Here is a 27796-nt window from a genome sequence, read left to right on the forward strand (position 1 = left end):
TCGCAATTATAAACCAGTGGTTTTGCAGTTATCAATTATACGTGAAATTGTCCATTGAAGTTGTCCGTTTTACCGATGCATGGTTCCAGAGATTGAATTTCGCGCCCTCTGTTCTTGCAAGCGCGGTTGGCGACACTGGAACCAAGTGGAATGTTCGCGTGTCGGTTGTTTGGAGAGTACTCGGTAAAGCAAAGTTCTCGTTCGTTTAAGTTCGGTTTTACAGTGGTGTAGCGTAATTTTAAAAAGATTCCTAGTTAGATGTATCTTATCACCTTTTTTCGAACGGTCTAGATTCCATTTAGTGTTGTTACGAGAAGGTGGTGTTAACTCGGTGTAATTATAAATCGAAGAAACAGCATCCTCGACCCATCCGGCTTCGAAACGATCCCAGGATTCGTAAAACTGTGGGAACGCGGAACGTCGACGACCATCGAATTGAATCGAGTAGAATTAAATGTAAATTGCGCTTTTATTGAAACGATAATCATGAATTTCTTTATACAATTTTACTGTTCGATTTGTTCTGCCTACGTATATCTATGTATGTATGTTACCTAAAGTTGGTAGCAAGTGAAAAAAAAATCAAGCTGAACGTTAAACGATGTCCACGCATTCTCGCGATGATTCAAACGATCGAATACTCGACGCAAGAAATTCTACAGACGCGGACGGTCTCGTTCGAAACGTAACGCGTATGCGTATGCGATCGCATTCGAGTATACATCGAGCCATCAAAATCGAATGTACAAGAGATCCCCGAAATGTCGCGCGTTACCACAACCTCGCCGAATATGAAGTCGAAAAATGAATGTTGCTAAAGTAGCAATAGAGTTACGTATCCGCGATATCGATCTACGCGCGAATCGCGGTATGGCATTTTGCATAGTTCGTAAATGGCGTGTAACGCATCGATTCGCGACCGCGTTAGCTATTATAAACGTGCATACACATCACGATAACGTATACGTATAAAAGCATAGAAAACACGATTAGCGTGAATCGGGAAGGGAGGTGGGTAAGGATTCGAAGGACACACGTCGAGTCACAGACAGGTTAGCTTTTCTTCTTCTCTCGTATACTTAGACAGCTTCTTTTAAGAACCGCTGCTGATAGTCTGTACAAATGGACAAGAATTCCGCGGTGAATCCGTGGAGGAACCGATAGATTACTTTTCCTTTGAAAACGGCGAATTTTTGTTGGCGAAAAGATCCGCGGTTCTAGTAACGGGCTCCGTGTTCGATCGTTGGTGAAATTGTTCGTTTTTAGGTGTCGGCAGAGGAATGGGTCGAACGACAAATGAGAAATTAAGAATCCTTGCGTTAGGCCCGTGTACGATCGCGGCAATTAAAGCCCGAATAGACACCGAAACCGTACCTTCCGCGAACAGATTTTAGCCGTCGGTCGTCGGTCGTCGCTCGGCGCATACGTTTTTTAGCGGCAGTCACTAACGGTTCTCCGACGATCTCGCCGCGAACGTAAAAAAGGAAGAAGAAAAAAGTAAAGCACATCGAAGGATCGATTGTATATAATTGCGCGCAAATTATCTCTCATCTATCGCGGTTATGTACCTCGCTTTGGTATACGAGCCTCGACGTCGCGGGCGGTTGCATCATGGCGCAAAATAGATTTCTCTCTTTATACAGTTTCGCAGGGCGTGTCCGCGAGTCCGTTAAACTCTCGAGAAGAATCGTCGGGGAGTAACGGTCCAAGTTCATTTTAACCGTACGGTGTGACAATCGAGACGAGTGCGCGGCTTATCTCGCGGGAAATTGCCGAATCGATTCGGCGGAAAGATTGCGATTCTTGGTATTCTTCTCGATAAATGGCACTACCCGTTGCGCGCAGTCGATCACTGGTCTCTCGTCGACCGGTCGTCATCGATTCGCGTTCGTATCGATAACAATAGTATAAAAAAGAAAGAATAATAATACATAATAATAATAATAATCGTAGTAATAATAATAATAATAATAATAATAATAATAATAATAATCGTAGTAATAGTAATAAAGGGGAGCGAAATATAGTCGTGAGGTCGACGCTCAAAGTAGCAGAATGCATCTATGCGTAACTGTTTCGGGGATATACATGTGCGTATATGATACATATAACGAGTTTGTGGTAAAAAGGCACTTCGTAATAAAATGGCACCGTCGGCGTCGCGTCGCGTCGCGTCGAATGTTCGCCGCGCATTCGTCGCGTTTCCTCGACTCGTTTCGCCTCTCACTTGTCGTTCGTCTTGGTTCATCTTCTTCCGATTGGCACACGTTCTCGCAACGTCCTCCTGGTTTCTCTAACTCCTGTATCGGTGGCTCAGATTCGTACGGTAATTGACTATCGCGTCAAATTTGTCCTTCTTTCGCGGACATTTACCCTGTCGCCTCATGTACTCGCCGAACTCGCAGCTAGGCGCCGCGCACTCTTCGTTCTGGATACATCTGCGAATCGAAGAACCAACGTGAAAGAGAAAGTGCTGGTACTCGAGGCTGTTTTTTCAAATTTTCTACCGGAAAGTCTTGAATCCCGTTACGCTAACAATGCTACGACTATTCTCTACTCACAGTCTATCGGCGAGGGAGAAGTATCCCTTTCCTCGTCTGATCTTGACGCAGTTGTGATGGTTCTCGTAGCAGTTGCACTGGCACTCGCCCTCCGGCGTGATTCGCGGCGTGAATTCCGAGGGGCATCGGCACCTGATTCACATTTTAAACGACATATCATACGACGATTAATCGTGAGAGACGATCCGTTCCGTAACACGTAACATCGAACTCACGGTTTTCTCGGTTGCGGCCTTCTCATGTTCTGAGGTTGCGGGGAGGAGTAGTAATGTTTGTAAATCCTTTGATCCAACGGTTTCTCGTTGTTCGTTTCGTACTCGGTCCTCTCTTTGCACTCGCATTCCGTGTGATTGTAGAAAGAGAGTTTCTCCACAACGTTGCTGCCACCCACGTTCGTCGTCTGCAACAAAAAACGTCGTACAAACGAGCTAAAACGCTTTTCGATCGTATACTCGTCTCTGCTTTAATTGGAATTTATTTCGGCGTAAAAATCGTTGGAGCTAGCAGGATCGCCTGATATCGCTTCGGTTTTAATCGAGTTCTATTAACCTTAGTCAGCCAGCTGGCCGGCTGGTCATTCGAAAGTGGTCGGATTACGCTAGTCGAACGAACAGAGGTTACCCGTATCGCCGGACCACGCGTACCAACCAACCAACAAATAACTCCTCCGATCAACGCTAATTACCCTCGGTTACTATTTTTATACCGCGATTACCAGCACGCGCTGGCATCGATTCGACGGATCTAGACCTAACCGCGTACCCTCTCACGAGAACGAAAGCTCCAAATAATACACGGCGATACCTTTCCGAAAGCTGGAACGCGGAAACGGGAACGGTGCATTTCGTTAGCGCTAATTACTGGTCGGACGTTGGAACGTTAGAAGCGATGCGCACGGAATTTGCTAATTTACGATAAGCCTACTTTTACGCATCGCCAATCGACGCCGCGCGTACCGGCGTTGCGTTCTCTATCCAGGATCGTCAGCGAGGATATTCGATACACGAAGAACGGTAAGATAGAAAGCTCGTAAATCGCGGTGAAAACGTTCGAGTCTACCGGGAATACAGATTAACCTGCCTTTCGCAGCGGTAAACCGATTCTCTGTTATAATTGCGGTAATGATCGTGGTACGTTTCGCGAGAATCGACGACGCGCTACGTTCGTATGACGTTCGGTTGCCATCTACTCCCTACTCTCACTCGTCCTTATTCTTACAATTAGCCTCTTATTCGACGCTTGGGTTCTCCGACACCTTCGGGTCAAAAATCTTGGCTATAGATTCCTGGCGTCGACGAGTTTATCGCATTTTTCGCAAAGATCGCGATAACGATGACTGCCGAGCTCTGTAAGATCGATCTTTGCGTCGCTTCATTGATAAGAAACACACGATTCGCGGAATCTCACCGAACAGGCATCGCGAATCGTCTAGCCCGGTACGCAATGGGACTTTGTAATGCGAATTCGCGACGGACGGTGTAGGCGTCCCGGAAGTCCGAGGTTCCTCCGAAGGAATGCAATTAACGCACGTGCGCGGTGCAAACATTGTCCGGGGTTGGTTGGAATTGGCTGTATCGAACAAACGGAAAGCAAGAGAAACGAAACACGTCCCGATTCTATTTTGAAACGACGATAATTTCCAAAATCCTCAACGAACCGAGTACGTTGTCGAATCTACTAATTTACTTTTCACGATTCGACGCGGTCGTCTCGAACGGAAGAATCGAAGAAACGAATACGCGACACGAGCCGAATTCGATTAACCTCGTCCGTGGAAAAGAGGCCTCGCGTCCGAGCCGAGAAGATGGATCAAAGTTAATACCGTTGTACGAGCCCGTTGTCGAACGGCGAGTTTCGATCATTCGTAGCCATTCGTCAACGTTGACGAATAATGGAACTGCTCGGTTAAGAAACAAGATGGAAGTGTCGCCCTCAGAGGCTATAGCATGCCAATATGCAGCTATAGTACCTTCCTCGTTCTTTCTTCGGGCAGAATTAGAAACGGTCGAAAGAATGCACGACACCGCTTTCGCCGTTTCACTGGTCGTTCGTTTTGCGAATAATTTCTCTCTCGGACGTTGTCGTCTCGTTCGAAACGATTTCGTTCCTGTATTACGTTACGGGTATCGAGAATCGAGAAATTTTCCAACGGAATAAGATAATTGAAAATATGTCGCAGGAAGCTCGCGGTAGATAAACGTGCCATGGCAGGCATCTCAATTTGTCCACTCGACGACAGACCGCGGGTAATTTTAGTTGTTCTCCGATAAGATCGCATAAATCAACCTCTCCGCGAGTCCGGGCAACGGTGAACCCGTCTCGAACCAGTTGCAGATTCGTAACGCTCGAGGCGAACTCGACTCGCGATAGATATCGAGTTGACATCGCCGATGAGATCGAATGGTAACCGATCGCGTATTTAATTTGTCGAGCCAAAGCGTTCGAGCGTGCAACATTTCTCCCGAGCGTTTCGTCGACAGCGCGAGTAAACAAACGAACGGCTGGGTCTCCGATCGAGCAATTCAAACTCGTAATCGTTTTTCGTTGGGAATATTTTTTAGCCGTTCCGACGTACATAAATACGTATGTATATCAACGTCTCACACGCGCTAAATCGGCTCGCGTTTGCGTTAATCGATACGCAAGCTTCGAGGTAATCGCGATTCGCGTCGTTTGCATACGCCTATCGACGACCAATCGTCGACGTTGAAAGCTCAACCGATTTCTTGCGCGCAGCACGCGTGCTTCACCCGAGATTCTCGCACGTTCGAATTACTTTAATCGTTTACTCGCCTCGCGTCGACACTGAGAAGCCGGAAACAAGTTTGAAAATTGGAATAATACTACACGAGAAACAGTACTATCTTTCGAAGGCAGCTTGTAAATTGGTTCCATCGACTCGCCGATATCGCTTCTCCGGTAGTCGCCTGCCTCGTTTAATCGCGGTGCGCATCGCGTACACGCGCGGTTAATACGGTAACAAGTTAAGCGGACGAACGTTTGGCCGTTTTTGCGCGATTACGGTCAAACGGAATGCGGCTTGAAACACCGCGGCGCGAACGCTACGTTAATCGTCGCGGCGCGTAAATTTCGCGTGAATTTCCATCTCTCGAATCGCAAGAGAATTAGTGTTAGATAGAGCTTTATTCCTTTCGCGTATTTCTATTTCCTTCCATCGTAAACGTTTTTCCAAAAGAACGCGGACGCACTCGAGCGGGCTCACGATTTTACGTTGCGTTCGATCGATAACCTTCGGATTAAGGAATTTTCAATTTGAAAGTCAATCGTTGCGACCGTCGCGGAACCAGTTTTTGCAAACGTCGGAGAAAGGACGAACGCGAAAAGAAGCTACGAGGAGCAGTCAGAATCGTAAAGATTCCGTCCCCCGACCGGTAGCGATCGATCTTTCGAGTAGCCACGGTAATTTGTCAGCGACACGATGTCGCACCCCAAGAGAACTCGAGCTATCCGTTGAATGGACATTTCGAGATTCGTGAGTCAGTTATCGTTGCGTTAGTTTGCAGCGTTCCGAAGCTACCTAATACGATATAATAACTCCACGCAATCAACTTTCGTAACAAAGAAAAACGTTTACGCGTATACGCACAATATACTATGTAGCTTGGACCGTTGAGATGACCGAAGGGAATCTAATTGCAGGGGGCCGTTTCCTACCGTAATTAATCGTTACGATCCGAAAGATTTACGCAACGTTCGCGTTCGATTTTCGTCTCTCGTCTCCCCACTTCGTCTTAACGCTCGGTCCGAAGCTTCGGGAGTTTTGGAAATATGACGAGGTGAGCGCGTGGTCGCGAGCGCGAGTGCGAACGATCGAAATAGAGTCAGATTAGGGGAAGCAAAGTTCGAGCAGCGGAGTCTTCGCGAGCTTGCACGAAGCGGTTGCATTCGAGAACCGGCTGGTAACAACGCGTTAATATTAGCGACGCTGGAATCCGAAGCCGAAGAGGCTGATCCACCGCGAGAACAATGAATTTCCGGTCAGCTTTGCACGTCCGACGAGCGACGATGTCCTCGTTGTCACCCGTGAACCGCATAAAGATGGGATCTTTCGCGGCGATTCCGTCTTTGATTCAATTTTCGTTTCCTCGAATCTTGGATCGAATTCTTCGTTGTCCGTTACGATCGACAAATCGCGCAAAATATTCGCGTTTCGTTTCGCGTGCAAGCTTCGCGTTCGGTTAAACGGCTCGTAGCTCTAGGGAATACGTTCGAGTTAAGATACGTCCTAGGGTTGTACGCGTTCGCTTTGTACATATTCGAAGGTAACGCTAGGTACTTGCAGTTGTATCGCGAGGTAGTTTCAGTCGACTATTTTCCAACCGTTCGGATCTTTGTGCTCGGCGTCTCACGGCACGAGGATCCTTAATGTTGCTTCGAGCTGACTCACGGAATATCTGCGGACCCTCGCTAATGCATCGGGACGTGACGCGGCACAGCGCAGCACAGCGTCATGTCGAAGGAAACTGCTTTCGGAGCAGAGTCGAGACGAGTCGAGTCGAACGAATCGTCCGAGTCGAAGCGATTCGAGGAATCTTCCGGTCGCACGGTTGCATCGCTTTGACGAGCCGCGCGGATCGTAATCGTCGCTGGCTGGAAAGTCGTTCCAATTAATTTCGGGTTAATCGAACCGAAGAATTCGAGATATTCGAGGTAATCGAGATATCTTTCGCGTCCACTTCCACTGCGCTACCCTCGATTCCACGGTGATTGACAATGTCGTCGTCGTCGTCGTCGTCGTCCCGAATGAGTGCTAGGAGCGTCGCGATAACAGACCACGAGGATGCTCACTGACACTGACGCCGACGCCGATGTGACGGATGCGGATGGGTCACCGCGGCGCGCGGGGTGGCAGAGTTCACGGCCGTCGCGCGATCACGGAGTCTCGCGGCGCTCTCCCCTCGCACAGTTTCCCTTCGAGCCGAGAGCGCATCGTCCGCGATTCGCGTTGACCGATAACGAGACAGGTGATCGCGAGTCAACATCACTGTATACGCGATTCAACGTAACAACGACCCGAGATCGACGAAACCACGTGGATCGCTAACGGCTTTTCTCGATAAGTAAGCGTCGCTCGTTTCCTTCCCGTTCCCGCGTAAGGTCCCGTGGCGCGATTTTCGCCCACGCTCGCGCGAATATCCCTTGGCGTCTTTTCGCTTCTCGCTAAACTCGCCCACGACTTCTCTCGGTTCCCTTGTTCGCAGCTCGTTCTTCTGCCAAGGAGAAAGGAAACGTTGCGACGTCTAATCGCGTCTTCGAAACGATCCGCGACATTCTCCGATGCAAGTATTTCCCACGATTATTATAATATTTAGACGAGACACTACTTGTAATCCGAATTTACAAAGGAACGGCTCGGGGTTGGAGCCGAAGTTGGCACGGATCTGCACGAGGTGCGATTCGGAATGAAAAAGACGATTGCGTTCGAATCTGGTCGTACGCACTCGCAGTTTTCAGCTGCGGAGAGGATCGTAGGCGTGGAGGCGTGGGTGTCTTTGACGTTGCGTAGCTGACATCTTAACGAGTTTGCTCGTGTCTCGTAGAGTCGATAGATGCGCAAAGCGAAACGAACAAGAGTCTCGAGCAAGTTGGAATCAAAGAAAACTATCGGTGGTCCCTACGTCTCTCCCCGCGAAGAGTCTCTTTGAAAGAGTTGGCTTCCTTTCGAATGCGACCTATATTTCGTTCCGCGATTCAATCTGTCGCGTAATCGTTCGCGTCGTAATCGAACGGTGCGCGTACATCGCTTCGGACATTAGCGCGAGCCAACCAAGGTTGTCGCGTCCACGAATTTCAAGGGAACGGTCGCGCCGTAATTGTTGGTTGGCGGGTGCGAATCTTTTTCTATTTTTTCATTGGAACGTCCGATCCTCGGAAACATAGTTCGCGCACCTTTACCGTTTGGAGTCTCCAACGGTTCAAGGAGAATGAGAACGACGATGACGACGATGACGATGACACGTCAGGGATCGCCTTTAAAACGTTCGAAAATTTATTGTACCGTGCCGCTCTTATATTATTGCTTTCACCTCTTCTGCCTGGAAGACAGCGCGTACGTACTCTGCTAAAAACCTCTTTCCGTCGCTTTCTCATTGTATGCAGATTCACGTGTCTGAGAGAGGTTTCGCTTTGAAATCACCGCGTGCCGACACGCGTGCAACTTCTATTTCGTGCAACGCGAAGATTGTTGCAACTTTCCAATCGATGGATGAGATCGCGTTCACGTCTGGCAGGAATGCTTCGGGAATCCATCCGGTTCCGAATCATGGAAGATGACCTCTCGTTTTTCTCGCGAAAACGTTCCATCTGGCACGACCGATCCCAAAGATTTACGGCGTATCGATCCTATCGGTAAAACGATGAAAATATCTGACCGTTACAGGGCTTGGGGACAAGGATGATTCGTTCTATTCGATGATTCTCGTACGCGTCCACTCGCATTCGTTATGGTTTATTCATAAAACGTTCGCCGTGGACGACGTTGTTCGGAAGGCGATGTCGCCGGGCAAATTTAGACGCGTGTCCGTTGGCAGAATTTCTATGAGGAGGTAGTTGCGGATCCGCGACGTTTATTACTCGCGACCGTTTATCTCTCGCTCGTTCGTAATCGAGATTGTTTAACAACGACGCCTCCGACAAGAGCCGGCATCCTACGACGAGAACACGCGACGCGTTCCATCGGCATCGTTCGTCCGCGTGCTACAGCTGTATCGAGATTTTCTAACCCGCGCTGTTTTACTTCTCCGTGTAGATAATTAGTTTTTACAACGGACGCGAATCGTTCGCCTCGAGTCTCCCATGAAACAATCTTACCGTTCAGGAAAGTCTCGCAAGAAGATAAACGTCGAGTCGAAGCACGCTTCGCCTCGCCGTGAAATATTGCTCGTAAAGTTCCCGTAACGGAAGCTTCGGCAAAACATTTGTCATCGTATCCTGTCGCCTTTCTTTCCGTCGGATCTCCGCGTAATCGCGAGGACATCGAAGAAAACGTGGTCTCGTTTTCGATCACGAACGATTTCTTTATTTGAGAAAAGAAAAAGAAAGGGGGGAAAAAAGCGAGCGCAACGTTGCTTCTATAATATCCGTTCGAGGAACGACGATTAGCACTAGACGCTATTCGATGAACACGACACGAGCCGCGAGTAAATCTCATAGTCGAGCGGTGTTATGCTAATCCGCTTGGCACGAGTGTCTATTGCGAAAGGCAGCGCGAAGGGAAAAACGAAAGGAAAAATACGGGGGCAGGATGGTGTGTACGCGACACGGAAAACGAGCGATAACTCTAGCTGTGACCGGTTGATGTTTGAAATTTCACGCGAGTGCCACCAAAACGCTCGTTAACTCGATGCTCGTAATAGCATGTAAATATCGTTTCGGGTGCGACATCTCGGACTGGCAACGGCGACTAGTACTCGGTAAACGGGAATCGTTGAAATCGTCTCGCGAGTTGGTGTAGTTTACTCGTAATTCGTAATTTATTCGTAAACTATACGCGTTAAATGATATTTCTCGAAAGACGCGAAAGATCCAATCTCGTCTATGGGTCCTGTGTTGCTTACCAACCAGCATCCTGTTACCGCTCCGCGTCGCAACTAGTGTTACTTCTCGGTAAGAGACTCTTCTCGAGATAAGGTATACGGGTGCGATCGAACGGATAGACGAAACGGCCACCGATCGCGGCGCGAATCGTGGACGCGACGCGATGCGACTCGATCAAATAGACGGTTCGTATGAAAGAGTGCTTGCGCGCGCTAGCAGACATACGGACTATACTATACTGTACGGTACTGTACAGTAGTGTACGCGTCGTCGCGCAGATATCTAGCAACAATCGAACAAAAATAGACACGGAGCTTAGCGTGTACGAGGGTGGACTATCGATAACCGACAGTTGACCTCTTGGGCTCAGCGGAAAAGGAAGTCGCGACTCGGTACCTTCCTTTTCCACTTTACTTTCGACTAGTATCGTAGTATCTCGCGTGTCTCGCGTCCTCGCAGTTTTCTCTTTTTTCTCGACGATCGAACGACTTAGAACCAATACATTTCCACATTTAATCCCAAACGTCGCGAAACAATTTCGTACGGTAGCTACGCAACGTTCCCAGAAGGTTTTAACGATCGACGGACGTTAACCCAGTTACTTTCGTGAGGACTAGCAAGCGGATCCCGAGATGGATCGTTAATCACGATATTTCGGTATCGCGGAAGCCTGAGTATACCGGTATTAATACTCTCGCGAAGTTCGCGCCTCGCGTCGCAGTTTGTCGAGCATCTGGGTATTCGCGAGATCCACCGTTGCTAAGGTGCACGTGCACACTCGTACACGCGACAAGGGTCTGTACATTCGTACGAGTACGTACACGAATCGAATTTGACACACGGCCAACGCCAACGGTTGGTCGAACTCGAACTCGAACTCGAACTCGAAGGCTGACTCATTCGCGAGCAGAAAACCGCTCGCGACCAACTCGAGGACATCGTCCGAAGATCTTCGCGACGAGTGTACGAGGCAAGCCTGTCTCCATAGACAGGTAGAACGCGAACAGGGGTTGATCGCGATAATTATAGACTCGGAACTGGAGCGAGTCGCGTCGCGACGCAGACGCCGACGTCTCGGCGACTCGCAGCTCGCAGCGCAGCGAATCCTTTCGTCGACGATAGTTCGCGGTTCTTTCTCGATGTTTAACGTCTTCACCTTTCGCGAGTGGAGCCGGCGCGGCGAGGTCGATCGACCTCGGCGACTGGCTGCGTTCACCGGCTATCCGTCCACTGGAATCTACTCGATAATTAATACGTATGTATGTATGTACGTACTCGCGCGTATTATCTACATGGATACGCCGAGACGAAATTATTGGCATACCAAGAGGTATCCTATGGAGCAATGGCGCAACAAGAAAACCCAATGTACGCGTATATCTATTCCACTATATTTATAGGCTTCTCTCCGAGGTGACCCCCGGTGGACTTGGACCCCCTGTACATTTATCGCGATTGATTCTCGCGGCCGATTGGCCGCCCGCGCTACGCGTGGGTGTGCAGCATAAACGATATACATATGTATCGGACGATCGTTGCCGAGATTAAGTAACGCTTTAGAAAGTACGTGCCGGTTGTTCGAGGAGCTATTAACGTTTTCGCGTTTCCTGAAATGTATCGATGTATGTAACAAATCGAGAATCGAGAGTTTATTTATTCGCTCACATAGAAGGAGAGCTCGACGCGATGCGAGTGCTTCGGCACGCAGGTCAGCGCTTCCAATCTGCAGCAGCCCGTGTCGTCCGAGCACCTGTGTAAGATGACGCAGTGTGGAATGTAGGTGGTCGATGGACTCGGGTACGCGTCACGAACCGGGATCACCCTCGGTCGTGGCCACTGGCAGCTCCCCTCCCGAGACACCTTCATCGCATGCTGAAGAGCTTCTCGGATTTCCGCGGCTGAAACAACACGTCAAGTTTCGTTTAGTAAGGTCGCGAGAAGGCCAAATCGAAAGTTCGTTAAACGCAACAAAGTATACCGCGAGTATACTCTTCGCGCGGATTGTCTGTTGATACGTTGAGAAAAGTACTCAAGGTTGGCCCGCAAGGCCGCTCGTTAACCACGCGACGATAAGCAGCGATTCAACGCGTTTCACGGTGCAATTTGTAGCTACGAGACTACGGTAGAAATTGCACCGTAGCTGGAATTCGATAAATTCCGCTGGAAACGACTTTCCCACTCGACGCGCAAAAAGGAATCCACGCGTGTCGGCGCGGTGCCTTTCCATCGTTCCTCGATATTAACAATAAGATCTCGTTAAATACAATAAGTATCTTAGTTAAATGTTTATGATGGCCAAGATCTCTGTCGTTCTGGCACGCGTCCAACGTACTACACAACTGCAAGTGTTGCGCGATACGGAAGCGCGAGAAAAACAATTTCGAGGATAATATTCGAAAAGTACTTCCGACGCGACGTATAATTATTTTCACGTTTAATCTTCGCCGGCGATCCGAGTATGGTAATTCTCCGCGTAGGCGTTACTCCCGGCCCTACTGCACCGACGCGACGCGAGATTATATCGCCGCGTTTACAATAGTGCCACGACGCCGACGCGACGACCGTCACAAATTCCGTCGCTATCCGCGCATTGGCTCGCTCTCGGAGCACGATGAGTTCAAACGTATTCTAGAGTCTATCGGAAAGGGACAACCGTTACCATCCGATCGTTTGTTATTGTTTACCATCTCGATTTCTACGCTATTTCTCGGTAAAATTCAATTTACTCTGCAACGTAAACGATGGTTTCGGACACCGCGTAAGTACATCAACTTAACGCCAACGCGGCTGGAGGCAAGTTGAAATTACCGTAACCGCGGTAGTTGGAGCGCGATCGTTGTCGTTAATTAGCATATTAATAGATCGAAACGTTTGACGTTCTGGTTTCCGTTTCACTTCGTTTCGTATCGGTAGATCGGCACACGATTAATAACACGGTTAATCGGACGCGTTCAGCCAGCAATCTTCTGATAATTATCCATGTATTTACGTTGGAGAAATAATCGACTAGGAGATGCATCGACGACGAGACGCGACTACGGGACCACCGTCGTCGATTTAACGACGATCGATGAGATTATACAATACATTATATCTTTATCGATGCGAGGAGATGAACGGATGGGGTGCCGAGGAGGCCCCGGAAATATTTGCATAAATCGACAGCGCGACATACCCCGACTAACGTGCCCCGTAAATTTACGAAGATTTTTTTTTTTTTTACGCGACAAGAATTCGCGCTCGCTTTTTCGATCGAGTCGCCAAAGCATAGAGCATAAAGTACACCACACTTACTCTTTCCGTTTTTGTTGTACCGTTGCATGTTGCTTCTGGTTTCTTTGACACTTTCTCGAGTGCCCAGAGACTGCCACTTGTGGACGCTATGCGCCGACATCGGCGGGTAATCGTTTCTCGATTGGTATCCGTTATATCGAGTCCCGGTACCGCTCTCGTACGTCCTCGAATCTCTGTAATCGTAATTCTGTCCGACCACTGATCTAGGGGTGCTCGTCGTGCTCGTCGTGGTCGTGGTCGTGGTCGTACTCGTGCTCGTCGTACTCGACGGTGACGGCGAAATCGACGCGGTGAACGTGGTCTCCTCTTCGTCGTCATCTTCGGTATAGTCCTGAACGAAATAAGAAACATCACGATCAATTATTACGGTTGAAAGTTCGAGGACCGATGTCAAATATCGTTACTTAGACTTGTTTTTGTTTTCGACAAAACTGGCCAACAAACTCTCTCTTTGTTCTTCGCGAGGTTACCTTCTCGAACATAAATATTACTGTAATCAACGAATTCGCGTCTGACCGCGACGCAGACGCACCTTCTTCGCCGGACGAAAAGCTCGAAAGAGAACACGGAGACCTACTTATCGGTCGTTCGCAACATCTGGATCCTTTGATCTCGTGCCGTTTAATAAAAACATTCTTCTGGGCCGCGCGCATATGTGCATACGATATGGTAACGCGGTAACTCAATTCGAAAGAAAAATTTCTCCGAGTCTTGGTTCGCTGCAACCCGCGAGCCTTTTCGTCGCTGAACACTCGAAACTCGTTCGTATACGTATGTATATTCGTGCCGCATTCGCGAGTCGCGATCGAGTACTTATGCTCAAGAAAAACATCGTGGATCGACCAGCTCTCGAGCCTCGAAAACACACTTGATTTCTATGAGAAATCCGCAGTTGATTCGCGTAAAATATTTTACATCTCGTCCGTCGTCTTTTCTTTAATCATTTCTCCAACGATTTTTTCTAACGATATGTTTGCAACGCAAAGTTGCTTCCGGCCATTCACCGTTCTCCAAACTCATCCGCAGGGAATGTTCCTTTTCGTTCGATCACGGATCGCGGAACGCTGATTAAAGACGATCACGAGAACGGTTTCCGCGAATCACGGTTCTGAACACTCGCGTCGATTACTTTCGATACGCTCCAAAAACAACCAACGGTAACATCGTTGGGTAGAAGAAATGCACGAACGCGTATCGCGTGTCATCGTTATCGGCGCACGCGTCGCGTTCTGCGCGCGGCTAATCCTCGCCGCGAACACGAACGAGCAAATAGGAGAACGAGATATAATCGAGTCTTGTCGCGATTCGCCACGCAGGGAATAATTAGATCGAACGGTAACCAGCGCAACGATCGTCAGCAGTCAGAGATACGTTTACCACGACGCGACGCGATGCAGGAGAGAGAATTTAATTAATTTCGGAGAATTAAGGATTTTTACGATGTTCATGTCAGAGGTCACCAGCTTCGATCGTCGACTAGCGGCATCGCCGAATGTGCGTGAATATTTGCGAGAAAAACAAAAGTTTGGGGTTATCGACGCGATGCGTCGATTCTATCGACTGGTTGGACAGGCTCAAGGATTTCGCGTTTCGTCGTAACGCGTTCGTAATACCGATAACGACCCGGCTATCGTGTAAACTAGTTCACGCTCGCATTGTCGTGTCGAACGAAAGCCATGTTCGCAATTATTAATCGGTTATAGTTGCTGGTCGCGTCGCGCTGCGTATCGCGGCTCGAGTGATTTATCCCCGACCGATTCCTCAAATTAATTTCAGCGTCCGATTAACGCTGGGAATATTCGAGACGAATTACTAATCTCGATGCAATGGAAAATTCTCTGGCGTACGATCGAAACGAAACTAAGCACGATGCATGCGCAGTAAAGAGCGATCGCAAGTTCGTTTACATGCGCTTGGAGTGCAGAACGAGGACGACCGTTTAATTAACGCATTATCGTGCATAGTCTGTCCGCGGCTATAAAATGTTGGAGGCGCGTGGGTACGCCAGCTGTAAGAAAACTCCAAGTCTTGGCACGAATTTTCTCTCAAACGACGCTAACGCTGCATCGTACGCGCGATTCACTCCTGGAAGCACCGCGCAATACGTACCGCGAACCGATCCCAAACCTAATGCTCGAGTCAATGGTGAGAGGTCCGGTTTTTCGGAGAAAAAAAAAGGACCGTATTCGTATTCGTATTCGAGCCACAGCCAGCCAATCGACGATCGCGGTTACAAATTGGTCCAAGCAAAGGTGTAAACCTTCGGGGTGGAGATTCGGCAAAAAAAGAAAGCAGGAAGAAATTGTTTTAAGCGCCCTTAAATGCAGCTTGCGCTGCACGACGACCATTAAAAGGAGTCGGTGCACCTCCTGTTATTAAACGCCGGGTTCGAGTCACGGGTCCGAATCGCGCGCTCGTCGGACCACCCAAAAATCCTAGCGGTGGTCCGCTTAAATAAGCCCGGGAAGCCTGTCGTTAACATTATGGAAATCGCGATCACATATTTTCGCCTCGCCTCGCCTCGCGTTGCATCCTTCCTAACAACGCTATCGGACTTTATCATCGTTTTTCACCATAAAGTAAATTAAAAAATTGATATCGAATCACCGCCAACATCGAAAAGGATAGCAGTCCAAAAAAAAGAAAATTTATCGGTTTTTCGATAATTGAAACTCGATCTTATATCGATGAGATAATGTGCAAGGTATCGGGGAAATGGGTGGTCAATGTGCGATCCCCATACGAATGTCGTATTTACCATTCCGAGAAAGGGATCGCCGTGCTGCCAAGCTGTCTGCTACCGTCACCGCCACACGTCGCGCCTCGTTGCGTCGCGTCGCGTCGCAGTTATTCGGTATGGAAGGCCGTAAACCGGCCGCGATCGTCATCGACAGTGCACGCCCGTAATTTCTAAGAACGTATTCGCACCTACGACCTACAGGGCGAATCGATGCGAACGACGATTGTTCGAAACACCTGGAAACATTTTAATCGATGAATGGTACTGCTTCGCAGTCGTCGATTCGTCTTGGAACGAGCGCAGCCATCGAATCACGGATCAGCCGCGTTAACCTCGTTGTCTATATAGAACGCGACCGAGACGAAACGATTATCCTTTGATCGAGTATTTCTTTTCGCGATCTCGATTAGTCCAACGACGAAAGAAGAAACGCGCACGCTCGATGCTTACGCGAATGGAAAATGTTGCGTGGAAAATTGACGAGATTGAAAGTTTCGCTATCCGAACGAGCGAATCGAGATGGGCGCACTTTGACATCTTTCGTTTGCGCTAACCAATGAGATCATCCAGACGCACAGTTGCTGGTCGTTAATACGAGGAGAAGGTGCAACGCCTGTATGACATCATCTCGCATTCACGCCTTGGAGAACACGGTTCACAGCCGTCGACACTCCTTAGAAAGTCTTCGGGATAAATAAATGACTGGAAATTTATTTATTCGTACTCCCGTGGCAGCCGCTCGAGATAAATCTAACGACGGGACAGTATCGGATATCGAAGAATCGATCGTCGGGAATAGGATAACGCTCGACTACGAATGACCAAAGTTGAAAATTCCTCGCGTTCTCTCTTCGATTAACTATAGATTTTAGGAAACTCTTCGACCCCCCAAGCTACTTCCTTCTAACGCCACAAATCGGAACGAACCGGAATAGAAGCGAATTTGCAATCTCGAATTTCTTCTTTTCTTCGGAAACTTGTTCTTCGAGTATATCAACGCCAACGTTTCATCCGGAGTACCTTGAGAGCTCGTGTTTTACACCGTTTTTTTTATTCGATACATCCGTTAGCGACATTTTCCAAGTTTCCTTGCATCACGAATTCCTTCGTAGTAGTAGTAGTATCGATGCTCCGATACTTTGTCTACGACTAAAACGCAAGATGAAGGTCCCTCGGATAGACTGGCTCGAGTTACGCAATCATGTTCCAATCGAAAACAAATCCAGAGAACAGCAGGCTATCGAACCGTGCGGTATTTCAATGACGCGTCGATGCATAATACGTAATACGCGAGCGCGAGTGACTACCGAGGACCATCGGCGACGACGACGACGACGACGACGATTCGCCTCGTCGACGTTTAATTAACCGAACGCGTTCGCATTCCGGGGCGTGGACGCGAGGCAAGGCGAGGCCAGACAAGGCGAGACGAGACAAGGCGACTCTACTTGTACCTATAATATATCGCGTAAGTCTCCATTCGGTGGGAATGCATTTCGTTGTTGTAAAAGGTAAGGTGTCGTGCACGCCAGTCTTTACTCGACGCTAAACATTCCGAGAGAAATCGTTTCGAAAAATCGACCAATATCGCTTTCGCGTTATCGTTTATCAATTACAGTACAACTGTCATCTATCATTTGTCGTCTGTCACGGCAAGATACGTAGGTACTTGTTTCGGGCAATGGCCGAACAATCGGTCGGCAAACACTATATCGTAGCTGCGATTTGAATACAACCGTCGCTGTCGGCGTCGACGTCTCGTCGGCGTGGCAGGATCGACGTGACGGTATCGTTAGGTACGGTAGAGCCGAACGAATCACGCGGAATGAACCGGTATTTTTGTTGTCGGCTCGCGGCGTGATTCTTGTACCGGTCGAACAGACTAGACGTACGAGATACGAAAGAGGACGGGGGGAATTGCGGAGGAGAAGCGGATTCGTTCGTACGAGGCGGTTTTCATTGAAAAAACTCGTTCCTCGTGCCAAACAGGGTCGATCCATTCATCCCGAGACGGAACTCAAAGTACCTACATAGACATACCTATCGGCTAACGTAAAGCTGCCGCGTGGAAAAAGTTAATATCGAAAGTAGACGGTTTTCCGGATGTAACATCAAAGTCGAGACTGTCGAGACGCTTCTGGTTATTCCAACTAACGAATTCCCAAATACCACGGTACGACACTGAAATTCGGGATACTCTACTCTTTATCGTGTGTCCGCATCAAGTACCGACACGCGTCATTTACCTTTACGTATACAATTATTTGTTGGAACGCAAACGAACCGGTGTACGCGAAACGACCGATGCCTGCCATTAATATTCATTCGACGATGAATCATCGCGATGAATGTCGCGTTACGCGTAACTCGCGACACACGGATCATCGGCCGCCGAGCGAACGGATTTGACGCGGTACCGTGCATTTTCAAACGGGTCAACTATTTTTATCCCACCGCGAGTAAGATGCGTTCTCCTCTCGGCCGTTGTCCATCGGACGATACGACGCGGTATTCTCCTCGAAACTAGCATGCTTCTTCAACTAGTGGGTGTAGCGCTACGAAAACGTAAACCAGCCGTAACCAACGAATAAGACGGACGCGTACGATCATATCGGCGGAAGCGTTCTTTGTTCGAACACGATGCGCGACGTATGCGTACATACGCGTATTAACTTTCGCACCGTTGTCGTCCGAACGAGACCAACCGTTCTATTGTTCACGAAAAAAGGTACAAGGCCCCGGTAGGTGCGCGTAATTGTAAAACAATATCACGCGATGCATAACCAATATACAGACCCGTTACTCGCGAGAGAATTTCCTTCCGACTCTCCGCATAGAAACTCGTACATCCGTGGACCAGTTTCGAATGTCCGGTACGCTTGGATTCGCCTTGGATTCTTGTTACGTGTATCGTACGGGATCGAGGATTGCAGCTTCCGTAATTGCCGTTTTCTCCGATCCTCGACGGCCACGCTCGGCGAGGCTACCTCGAAATGTCATCGGTGTCGGGTTAGGTTCGTTCACGCTAATCGTTGCGTCAACTCTTTACACTCCGTTCGCCAGAGAAATCGTTCTCGTCGTTTTCCTCGCGTCGCGAAATATCTACGCGTTGAATTTTTCGACTAATATCGAATACACCGTGATGTCCGACGTTACGAAGTATCGTCGACGACGACGACTCGACGGAAGTAGCCCGTGTAGCCGCGCGCGGAAGACGGAAGCCAGAATCTCCACGAGCCTTTGCCGAAGAGCAAACAGTTTTGGCATTCCAACGACGCGGTTCGCGGTGCGCGCCTCGCCGCGTGTATCGCGATGTCGTCGAAGCGTTCGCGTATCGTCGCCGAAATAACCGGCGCTCAAGATAGACTACTCTCGCGGTGTCTAGCTGGCAAATGTTAGTAAACCAAGTTAGAGAGTCTGTGTTACGGGAAGGTCGTTGCTCCTCTCGAATATCCTCCCTCGCCGGACCGCGGGGACATCGTTTTTCTCTACGATACCTTGCTCTCCGAGACGATCGCGATAATTATTCGCGCGACGCCGACGTTCGGGTCGCGAGCCATCGGACCATTGGAGCATCGTTTCATCGAGAAGGAACATGAAAAATTACGACGTTGAACAAAAAATGGATAGAATTCGTTGCGATCGGATCGCCTAAACGAGTCTGGCGTAGTTTGCGCGGGAAACGTGTCCGGGAACGTGTGAAATGTTAAAGGTGAAGTAACACTTGCGACGGCCGATTAGACCGCCACGCACGACCGAGTACGCGTCAATTTAGTATCGAATCGCGGTTGGTTCGCGCGAGCTAACGATCCCAAGTTTCGTTGCATATTTATGCGAGCTGTTCACGCGTAGGAAGAACGAAACGTTCGCGAACGGAGACTGATGGCGTGTTGCGATTAACGAGCAAATTTAAATGACTCCAAGCGTAGGAGGTGTGCATCGCTGTGTTACATGGACGATTCCGTGATTGCGTTTTAATCGAACGCAACTACGCTTGGAAAGAAAAGCTGTGCGTGAGCGCGCGCCAAGTGGTAAGAGGAAGAGAAGGTGTAATTATCGCCTGCGAAACAACGAGACAAGCCAACCAATCTCCCGATTAGCGCGATTCGTTGCACCTGGCTACGCTTTCATTTACCGTGTCGCGTCGGCGTCGGCGTCGGCGTCAGCGTCGTGGTTGCACTTTACCAAAACAAACGAGATAGATGCGTGTCGAGAAGAATACGCGTGTTTCTCGACCAGACGAATACGTGGACCGCGATGGTTCCGAATCGGTAACCTTCGAAAGCTTTCACCGGTTATCGAGGAAACCGAGGAAAAACACTTTGCCTCGTTCCTATCGATTAACGCCAGTTTTCCAATCTTTACGAGTTAACGATCCTTTCCCCTAACGTACGCATGCCAAGCTTTTGGACCAAATTTAAGCGTTACGGCTCTCTTATCTCGAGCCTCATTTTCCGACCGATTTTTTCGTTCTCTTGCAGTAAAAGTCTCCGTTTCCATTTCCATTTCTATCTCTATCTCTATCTCGAACTCCAGGGATATTCATAGAATCGATCGATTGTTGACGCAACCCAGACCTAACTTAAACCCATCGCGTTCAAAGTGGATGCAGCGGTGTACTTTCAGCAGTCGATCTGTCGCTGTCGTCGTTGCATCGCGGCAGTCCGAGCCAATCGCGTTCCAAGCTTCTCAGAAGTAATTCAATCTTTGCGTCAACTCGCGGCGCGCCGGCAACCGGAGGCTTGGACGATCGTCGTACTCGAAATCGAAGGAGCGAGTTATTATTTTCCAGAGAAATATGCAAAGCAGCTATCGTTTACCGGACGGCGCCTATAAATCGGCGCACGCTTATAAATCACTCGCGACGACGCATGAATTATTTACGAGAAGACTCTGTATCCGCGAGTCTTAATTGTAAACGATGCGCGACATCGAAGAAAAACCCGGAAATTAACTGTCCGCCGCGCCGTACGATAGATGGAAACGATTTGATAGGTGGGCGTGTTGCGTCGCCGCGGGAAAAATTGAATTAGCAATGTCTCCATTAGCAGCCGCGCCGCCGACGATCGACCATTATCTCGATCGATCGTGGCTTCTCGGTGCGACGCGAGTACCTACCAAGTGGAAAAATTTTGAAATAATCGACGGGAGTCTAGTGTCCGCGAGCCGAGGCCATCTGGTGCGCCTCGTAGCAGATGCCGAGCACTGAACAGCGGATACCTCGCGAACTCCTCGCGAAATTATCGGATCGAATTAGCGGTGCGAGATAAAACCACGTCTCGTGTCGTCGAGTCGTCGAATCGTAGCATAAATATTGCCCATACGCGCGCCAACACCCGACTGGCGTCGAGTAGCGTCGAGTAGCGTCGAGTAGCGTCAAGGGTGTACGATGAGTAAATACACACAGCGGAACATCTATGTAAACGTGTTGGCTCACCGGATGACGGAGTCACGTGTTTTCTGGAAGCTGTTGCCTGGTTGCCACCACCGTGTACCGTATCGAAAACACGTCGCGTCGTTTACCGACATCGCGTGGCTTTGCGTTTACGCGAGTGGTGAATTCGTTGACTATTTTCGTCGGCTGGTAAAAACTCATTCGCAACTCGTTGTTGTCGTCGCGACAACACGTTTCGAATTTCGATCGTCGTTTCCGAGTAGGTTCTGTCCGTGGCTCACGTATTTCCACGATACCTCGTCTACCGATTGCTCGCACGCGATCACATTCACCTGTGCGATAACCGGCCGTCGGCGTAGCGTCGTTCGATATTATAATTATCGCGCGAGCGCGCATTAACGACAGGCGCGGCTAATCAGGTCGCGCAAATCGCGCGAATTACATCGAGTCGCGACCACTTTACCGAGTCGTATAGGATAAATTGGCTTATATATCGCACTGCGGGATAATTACCAACGAGACACGGGTAGAGTCGAATAAATCACACTTTACGATAACGGCGAACCGTCGCCGCGCCGCGCCGCGCCGTCGGCGTCGCGTCTCCTGCCTCCATTTTCGCATATCCGATACGCGTACTCGATTTTTTTTTTCAACTGTTCGCTTTTCGACGTGACTCGAAACTTTTACTCGAACGCGAGGAAACGCAGATGCAGTTGGAAAATTCTATGGCGACGATACATTCGAATTGGTAAAAAGCATCCTCGCAGATTCTGCTGTGTCTGAAGTAGGGCTTAATCGATGACGGCATCGGTAGAGGGCTATGACGGGGCAACGAGGGCCAATGAAAACGAACAAGTCTGCCGTCGTAAATTCAAAGGGCACACAGCCATGACGCGTTGCGTAAATCGGTTGGACATGGATACCTCTGACGCGATGCGACGACGAGCCTAACTCGCCTCGAACAACACCGACACGCGACGAGGACAAAGAAATAGAATCCCTTGGCGTCCGAAGAAATTAGGAAAACGAATCGAAGGATTAATTTAACGGCCGTCGACCACTGGAACAGCCGTTTTTCGCTTCTCTGACTCGAGCACAGAGCTTCTTTATGGCGAACGCATGAGAAACGGGTAGGTTTCGCGCATTTACGTGCAATCTCGAATAGCCGTTCGTTGGTCAGCCGACGCCGACGCTCCACCATTTGGAGCACTATCGGGCAGCGGACATTACGATTTGAATTCGATCGGCGTGTCCGTTGTCGCGTTGTATGGCAGCCGGGTAAAATTAAATCCACTGAAGGTTTGGCAGAGGTTTGTCGTTGGTGATTTAGCAGCTGTTACATCGCGTTATACGGGATCGGTCGCGGTCGGTCCGACCGTTTTTGTGTTCCCCATTGAGATTTTAGCATTGCAATTCCTCGTGCGTTTCACCTCGTAAAGACGCATTCGTCGAGTATAATTTGTTATCCGCCAAGGCTCCGGTTGGTCACGCGTCTTCCGAATGGAACGCGACCGTCATGGGAATTCGACCTCAGGGTAGGAACAAGTGTCTTTCGCGGCATTCTAGTTGGAGAAAGTTCTCAATTCCAACCGCCAACCTTAATCCGAGCGAAGAATGTAACATCACGCGCGAAACCTAGGCGTACCTTTTAATGTTCTCGTTCCCGAAAAGGGCTGTGCGAACGCAGCGAGATTGCTAATCCCGAGATTTTCGACGAGAGCGACGCAACGTTACGACTTTTCGAAAACGTTCGCGATACTCGGTTAAGGTACCGTCGGGCGACGCCGCTGGCGTAAACGAACCACTTGCCTTTACCGTCGGCGATGATCAACGTTTCTAGTAAACCAGTCGCCGGTTTTTGCTTCGAGTCAGTCACTCGCGGACATTCGACGGCATAGAGCTAGATTTAGGCGAAGATACGACAAGTTTGGCTCGCGAGGACAGTAAGGAAATATTTTTGGATTTTATCGGTACATACGCTCGAGAATACGCGTCATTGGAAACGCTCCAAAAGCTCACGAGAATGACCCGAATATCTCATACTTTTCGGACCGTTGTATACTATAGATGTTACGAAACTTTGCTTCGTAACTTGAACTCTCGGACCCGTGCACGCCGGTCGAAACGACGAACTTAATTTCGGCATTCATGAATATAGAAATTCGATTTGGGTTTAAGAAACACGTACGCGTCATCTGGAAGCGAAGCGAAACGGTTCGTGTTTCTCTTCGCGTGACAAAACCGACGGAGGTTTAGTCATCTTCCATTGTCGTCGCGGAGAGCGGTACGCTCTGAATAGGACGTTAAATAATTCACGGTTTACGTGCATTTCATTTTGGACAGCTTCCAATTCGTGATACATACGCGAGCCTGGATGGATTCGAGTGTAAATACCCCGCTAGCGAGACAATTCCCGTTGCAAAGCAGAGACGAGAACTTCCAGGAATTAATTACCCGCTACGCATTCGAGTATAATGACTTTGGCTGGTACGAGCTGTACGAGGATACGAGCTGAACGGTTCCGCGATCCAAAATGAACTTCCCGGTGAAATTCGTGAGTCACCGATTATGTAGCTACTAACCGGCGACGCGTTTAGGCATCGGTGTCACGTCGGCCTCGCAAGTACCTTGCAGTAAAGGCGGGAGACGCGATTGACATGGCGGAGACAGTATGACCGTCGATTATTTCAACATTAAAAAAAAAAACGTACGCGTTAAAAACAATAGAAAGAATGTGTCGCCGTTACGAATAGACGCGCTTCGCATCGGTCTACGATTCTTCCGAATTTGTTCTATTTTCGCGTCCATTATCTGAATAAACGGTAGCGTTGCGATGAATCATCGTCTCGACACAACTAAACGGTAGTCGGTAAATTCTTGGTATGCGGATCATCGACCGGTCGGCCAGACTTTCCGATGAGCGGTCTTGGTTATCATCATCGCGATGACTTCATTACCGAGTTTAAAACTCGGTTTGTGAGTTGAAACGAGTCGAGAGAGGCTTGAGCTGGTGGATGCGTCGCGACGCGCCGAAGAGGAGAAAATTTCTTCTCCTCTTCTCGTTTCCCAAAGCGAACCTTGGCGCAGATTTCTTTATTCGTTTCGCAAATCCATGCGTTCGATCTTTGGCTAAGCCGCGAATTCGTATAGCCAAATTTTCTGGCCTGAAATCTCACGGCAACAATCTGGGAATGTTCACAAATTGCGAAGAGCATGCCGTACGCGGCGACTTGACGTCGGCGTCGGTTGTTCGGTACGAGATGCTCGAGTGGCAAAATCATTTCTTAATGGCTCGCTGCGAGCCCCTGCGCCCGTTTCGGCGAATCGTTCGAAAGTCCATGCGTCGATGACCCAGCTGGGCCAACTCCGCGAGCAGAGGCGAAAAGACTACCGAGAAACATACTGCCGGAGAAGAGCAATCGCGTTCAACTAAAACAGACTTCCATGCTTCTACGAACTCTATCGAACGTTTGCGAGGACGCATCCCGTTTCGACGAGTAACGATCGATTCGGAGAAGGGTTGATTAACGAAGCGCGGCATTAGGCAACCGTGATACGTATTTTTCAGGTCTTATCTCGAGACATCGGCGTCGGCTCGGGAATTTTCACGTAGATAAAACAGAATCCCGAACGGTTGACGTCCGCATTGTCAAGGTCGATTTGATATTGGCCCCTGTAGCGAGAAGAGTCGCGTGCACGAGAGGAACGCACGCAACGCTACCTCTACTCGAATGCTAACAAGGAGCACATCCACCGGCGAAACGGCAACACCTTTTCTGCTAAATATCGAAGAAACGCTCGCCGATACGCTAGATTAGACTAAACTAGATCTGTATCGTTTCAGTGTGTCCATTCGTTTAGCCATAGTCAGCTATCGACGCGTGAACGAAGTAGACTCACTCACCGTATTGGTAACGTCCGCCTGCATGGCCGTGTCTCCCTCGACTCCAGTCTCGACAAGATCCTCCTCCTTCTCGTTGTCCGGATTATTCGAGTACTCGTCGTAATCTTGCTCGAGACTCTTTGTCTTGAGTCGTGCATCGTCGATCCTTGGGATGACTTTCTTCTCCCGTCGATCGATCATTTTCGCCGCGACGCTGCTGACATTCTTCACTAATTTACGCTCGGCTAGCGAGTCGAAAGGTTTGCCGTAAGAATTCTCGACGATTTTCTTGCCGGAATGAACGTAGCGAGAACCGTCCGTTTTATTGCGACCGATAGACCTGGAAAGGCTCTTGGGTTCGTACTTGAAATTTCCGAAAGCGTCCCGTCTCGAGTATTCCTCCAATTCGATGTTTCTGTACTCTCTCTTAATCGTTGGTTTGAGCGTCGTTGTATCGTCGGCCGTTAGCCTTCTGATGATATCGTCATACGTTTTCAAAGGTGGCTTTTTTTCACTCTCGTAAAAATCGTTGTCCAGCTCCTCGCTGACTTGGTCGACGGTTTCTTTCCAGACTTGGTCCTCTACCTCGCCGTCGTTGTCTTCGTCGTCGACGTCGTCGTCGTCGTCGTCGTCGTCGTCGTCGACGTCATCCTGTTCCTCTTCCTCCTGCTCCATTTCTCGTTGATCGTCTTTATTCGCGCGGTCGACATCGTCCGTGCGATATTCGAAATCGCGAGAATTCTCGTCTCTCGTTTTATTGTCATCAAAGGCGAGACGAAACTCGGTGGTGGAATTCGATTTCCTTCTCTTATCGTTGAATCTTCTCCACATGTCCGAATGGTCCTCGCGGTATCCGTTCTTACCGTCCGTTCGACGATTACGTTTCGAATCGATTTTATGTTTATTAACGTTTTTCACGTTGGTGCCGCGAGATCTCTCGGTTTCCCTTTCGGTCACGTCATCCTCAGAGACGTAGCCGGAATCGCGATTTCTCGAATAGCCGAGCTTACGGTTGGTCCTCTCGGACCTTGGTTCGTAATTTCTCGAGCCGTGTCGAGGAGAACCTCTGTGTCTCTCGTCGTTCTCCTCGTGCCAGCCGGTTCCGCGATAACCCCCGCGATAATGATACCTGACCGGGTAGCGTGGCGCGAACGTCCGGCCGCGAATACCGAGCCTCGACGATCTTTTGTAAAAGATTCGAGCGTTGTAATCGTAATCGTAATCGTAATCGTCTTCCTCCTCGTCTTCCTCCTCCTCGTCCTGACGATCCGTTCGATGTACGAGCGAGTAGTCGTCGACGTAGTCGAGTTCCCGCGACCAAGAGGATCGTCCGGTGGCCAGATCGTGACGATTTTTTCGACCGGTCGAAGACTCGTGTCTGTGCCTGTGCCGATGTCTCGCATCCCTAGCCGTGTCCTCGCGCTGACGATGCTTACTCTCGGCCACGAACAAACCGTAAGCCATCAGAAAAACCAAGAGTAGCAACAGTCTCCCGTCGCGCGTCATTTCGTCTACCGGAGCCGTTCTCTCTTCTCTCTTCTCTCTTCTCGCTTTTCTCTTCTCTCTTCGCTCGGCTACGGCTTACATTATTTATTCTCTCAGCCACGCGATCGTTCCTCGCTCGGTTGCTCGTCGCCGGCGATTCGCGCCTCTTCAACGATGCATCGCGATCGATGCGCAGCTCGGCTCACGATGATCCGCGACTCGCCGTTGCCACGATCGAGACATCAATGGTTGGCGTACACAAGCGTACGAGCGATCGACGATGTCGACCACGCGATAGCACGTTCGAGATCGGTTCGGGTCGGTTCCGCGACGCGGACGAATTCCACGTGGTTCTATCGCGGCACGGCAGAAAACACGAATATCTGTCGATGACGCGAACCGTGTAACTCGAGGCACGAAGGCGCAGCTGTTTTTTGGCAGCGTTTCAGTTTCCTTGATTTCGTAAAAATCGAGCCAACGTCGGCGCAACGGTAATTCTTTCACCGTCGAACACCGCTACCTCGCAACGATTCCATTCACGTCTCGCGCCTTTTCCCTTCGTCTGTCGTTCCCTCGGATAATCCTGCATCCATTGCGCGTTCCCAACGATACGAGCGGATTCGCTCCGATCCCGAACACGTTAAATCTCGATTTCTTTCACGTTTACACAATTGTTCGATCTACGTACACTTTTCCTTGACGATTAGCGAAAACGCGCGCCTTTTTCTCGCTGGAACCGGCATACGATACCCTCCCTTTTACCCTATCTATCTATCTTTTTCTCTCTCGTTTCTTTTATTTCGAGTTGAACGCGCAAACCGAATCGTATCGCGGACCGAATGTCGCGGGCGACTGAGGCCAGCCTCTCCGGCCGGCGGGCT

The 27796-nt window shown here is 49.4% G+C and overlaps 1 protein-coding gene across 1 annotated transcript; it reads right to left on the reverse strand.

Annotated features, from left to right (window-relative positions):
* Positions 1-445: 445 nt before the first annotated feature.
* On the reverse strand, positions 446-27772 carry LOC128889787 (myb-like protein X). Its single transcript, XM_054147760.1, has 6 exons — positions 25452-27772; positions 13413-13743; positions 11784-12016; positions 2777-2961; positions 2562-2693; positions 446-2438 (listed from the first exon to the last, which is right to left on the reverse strand). The coding sequence occupies exons 1-6, from the start codon at positions 26934-26936 to the stop codon at positions 2294-2296; spliced, it is 2511 nt and encodes an 836-aa protein (XP_054003735.1). The 5' UTR covers positions 26937-27772; the 3' UTR covers positions 446-2293.
* Between the last annotated feature and the right edge of the window lie 24 nt (positions 27773-27796).

The sequence above is a fragment of the Hylaeus anthracinus genome, unplaced genomic scaffold (assembly GCF_026225885.1).
Source record: "Hylaeus anthracinus isolate JK02 unplaced genomic scaffold, UHH_iyHylAnth1.0_haploid 11997, whole genome shotgun sequence".
NCBI classification, from domain to species: Eukaryota; Metazoa; Arthropoda; class Insecta; order Hymenoptera; family Colletidae; genus Hylaeus; species Hylaeus anthracinus.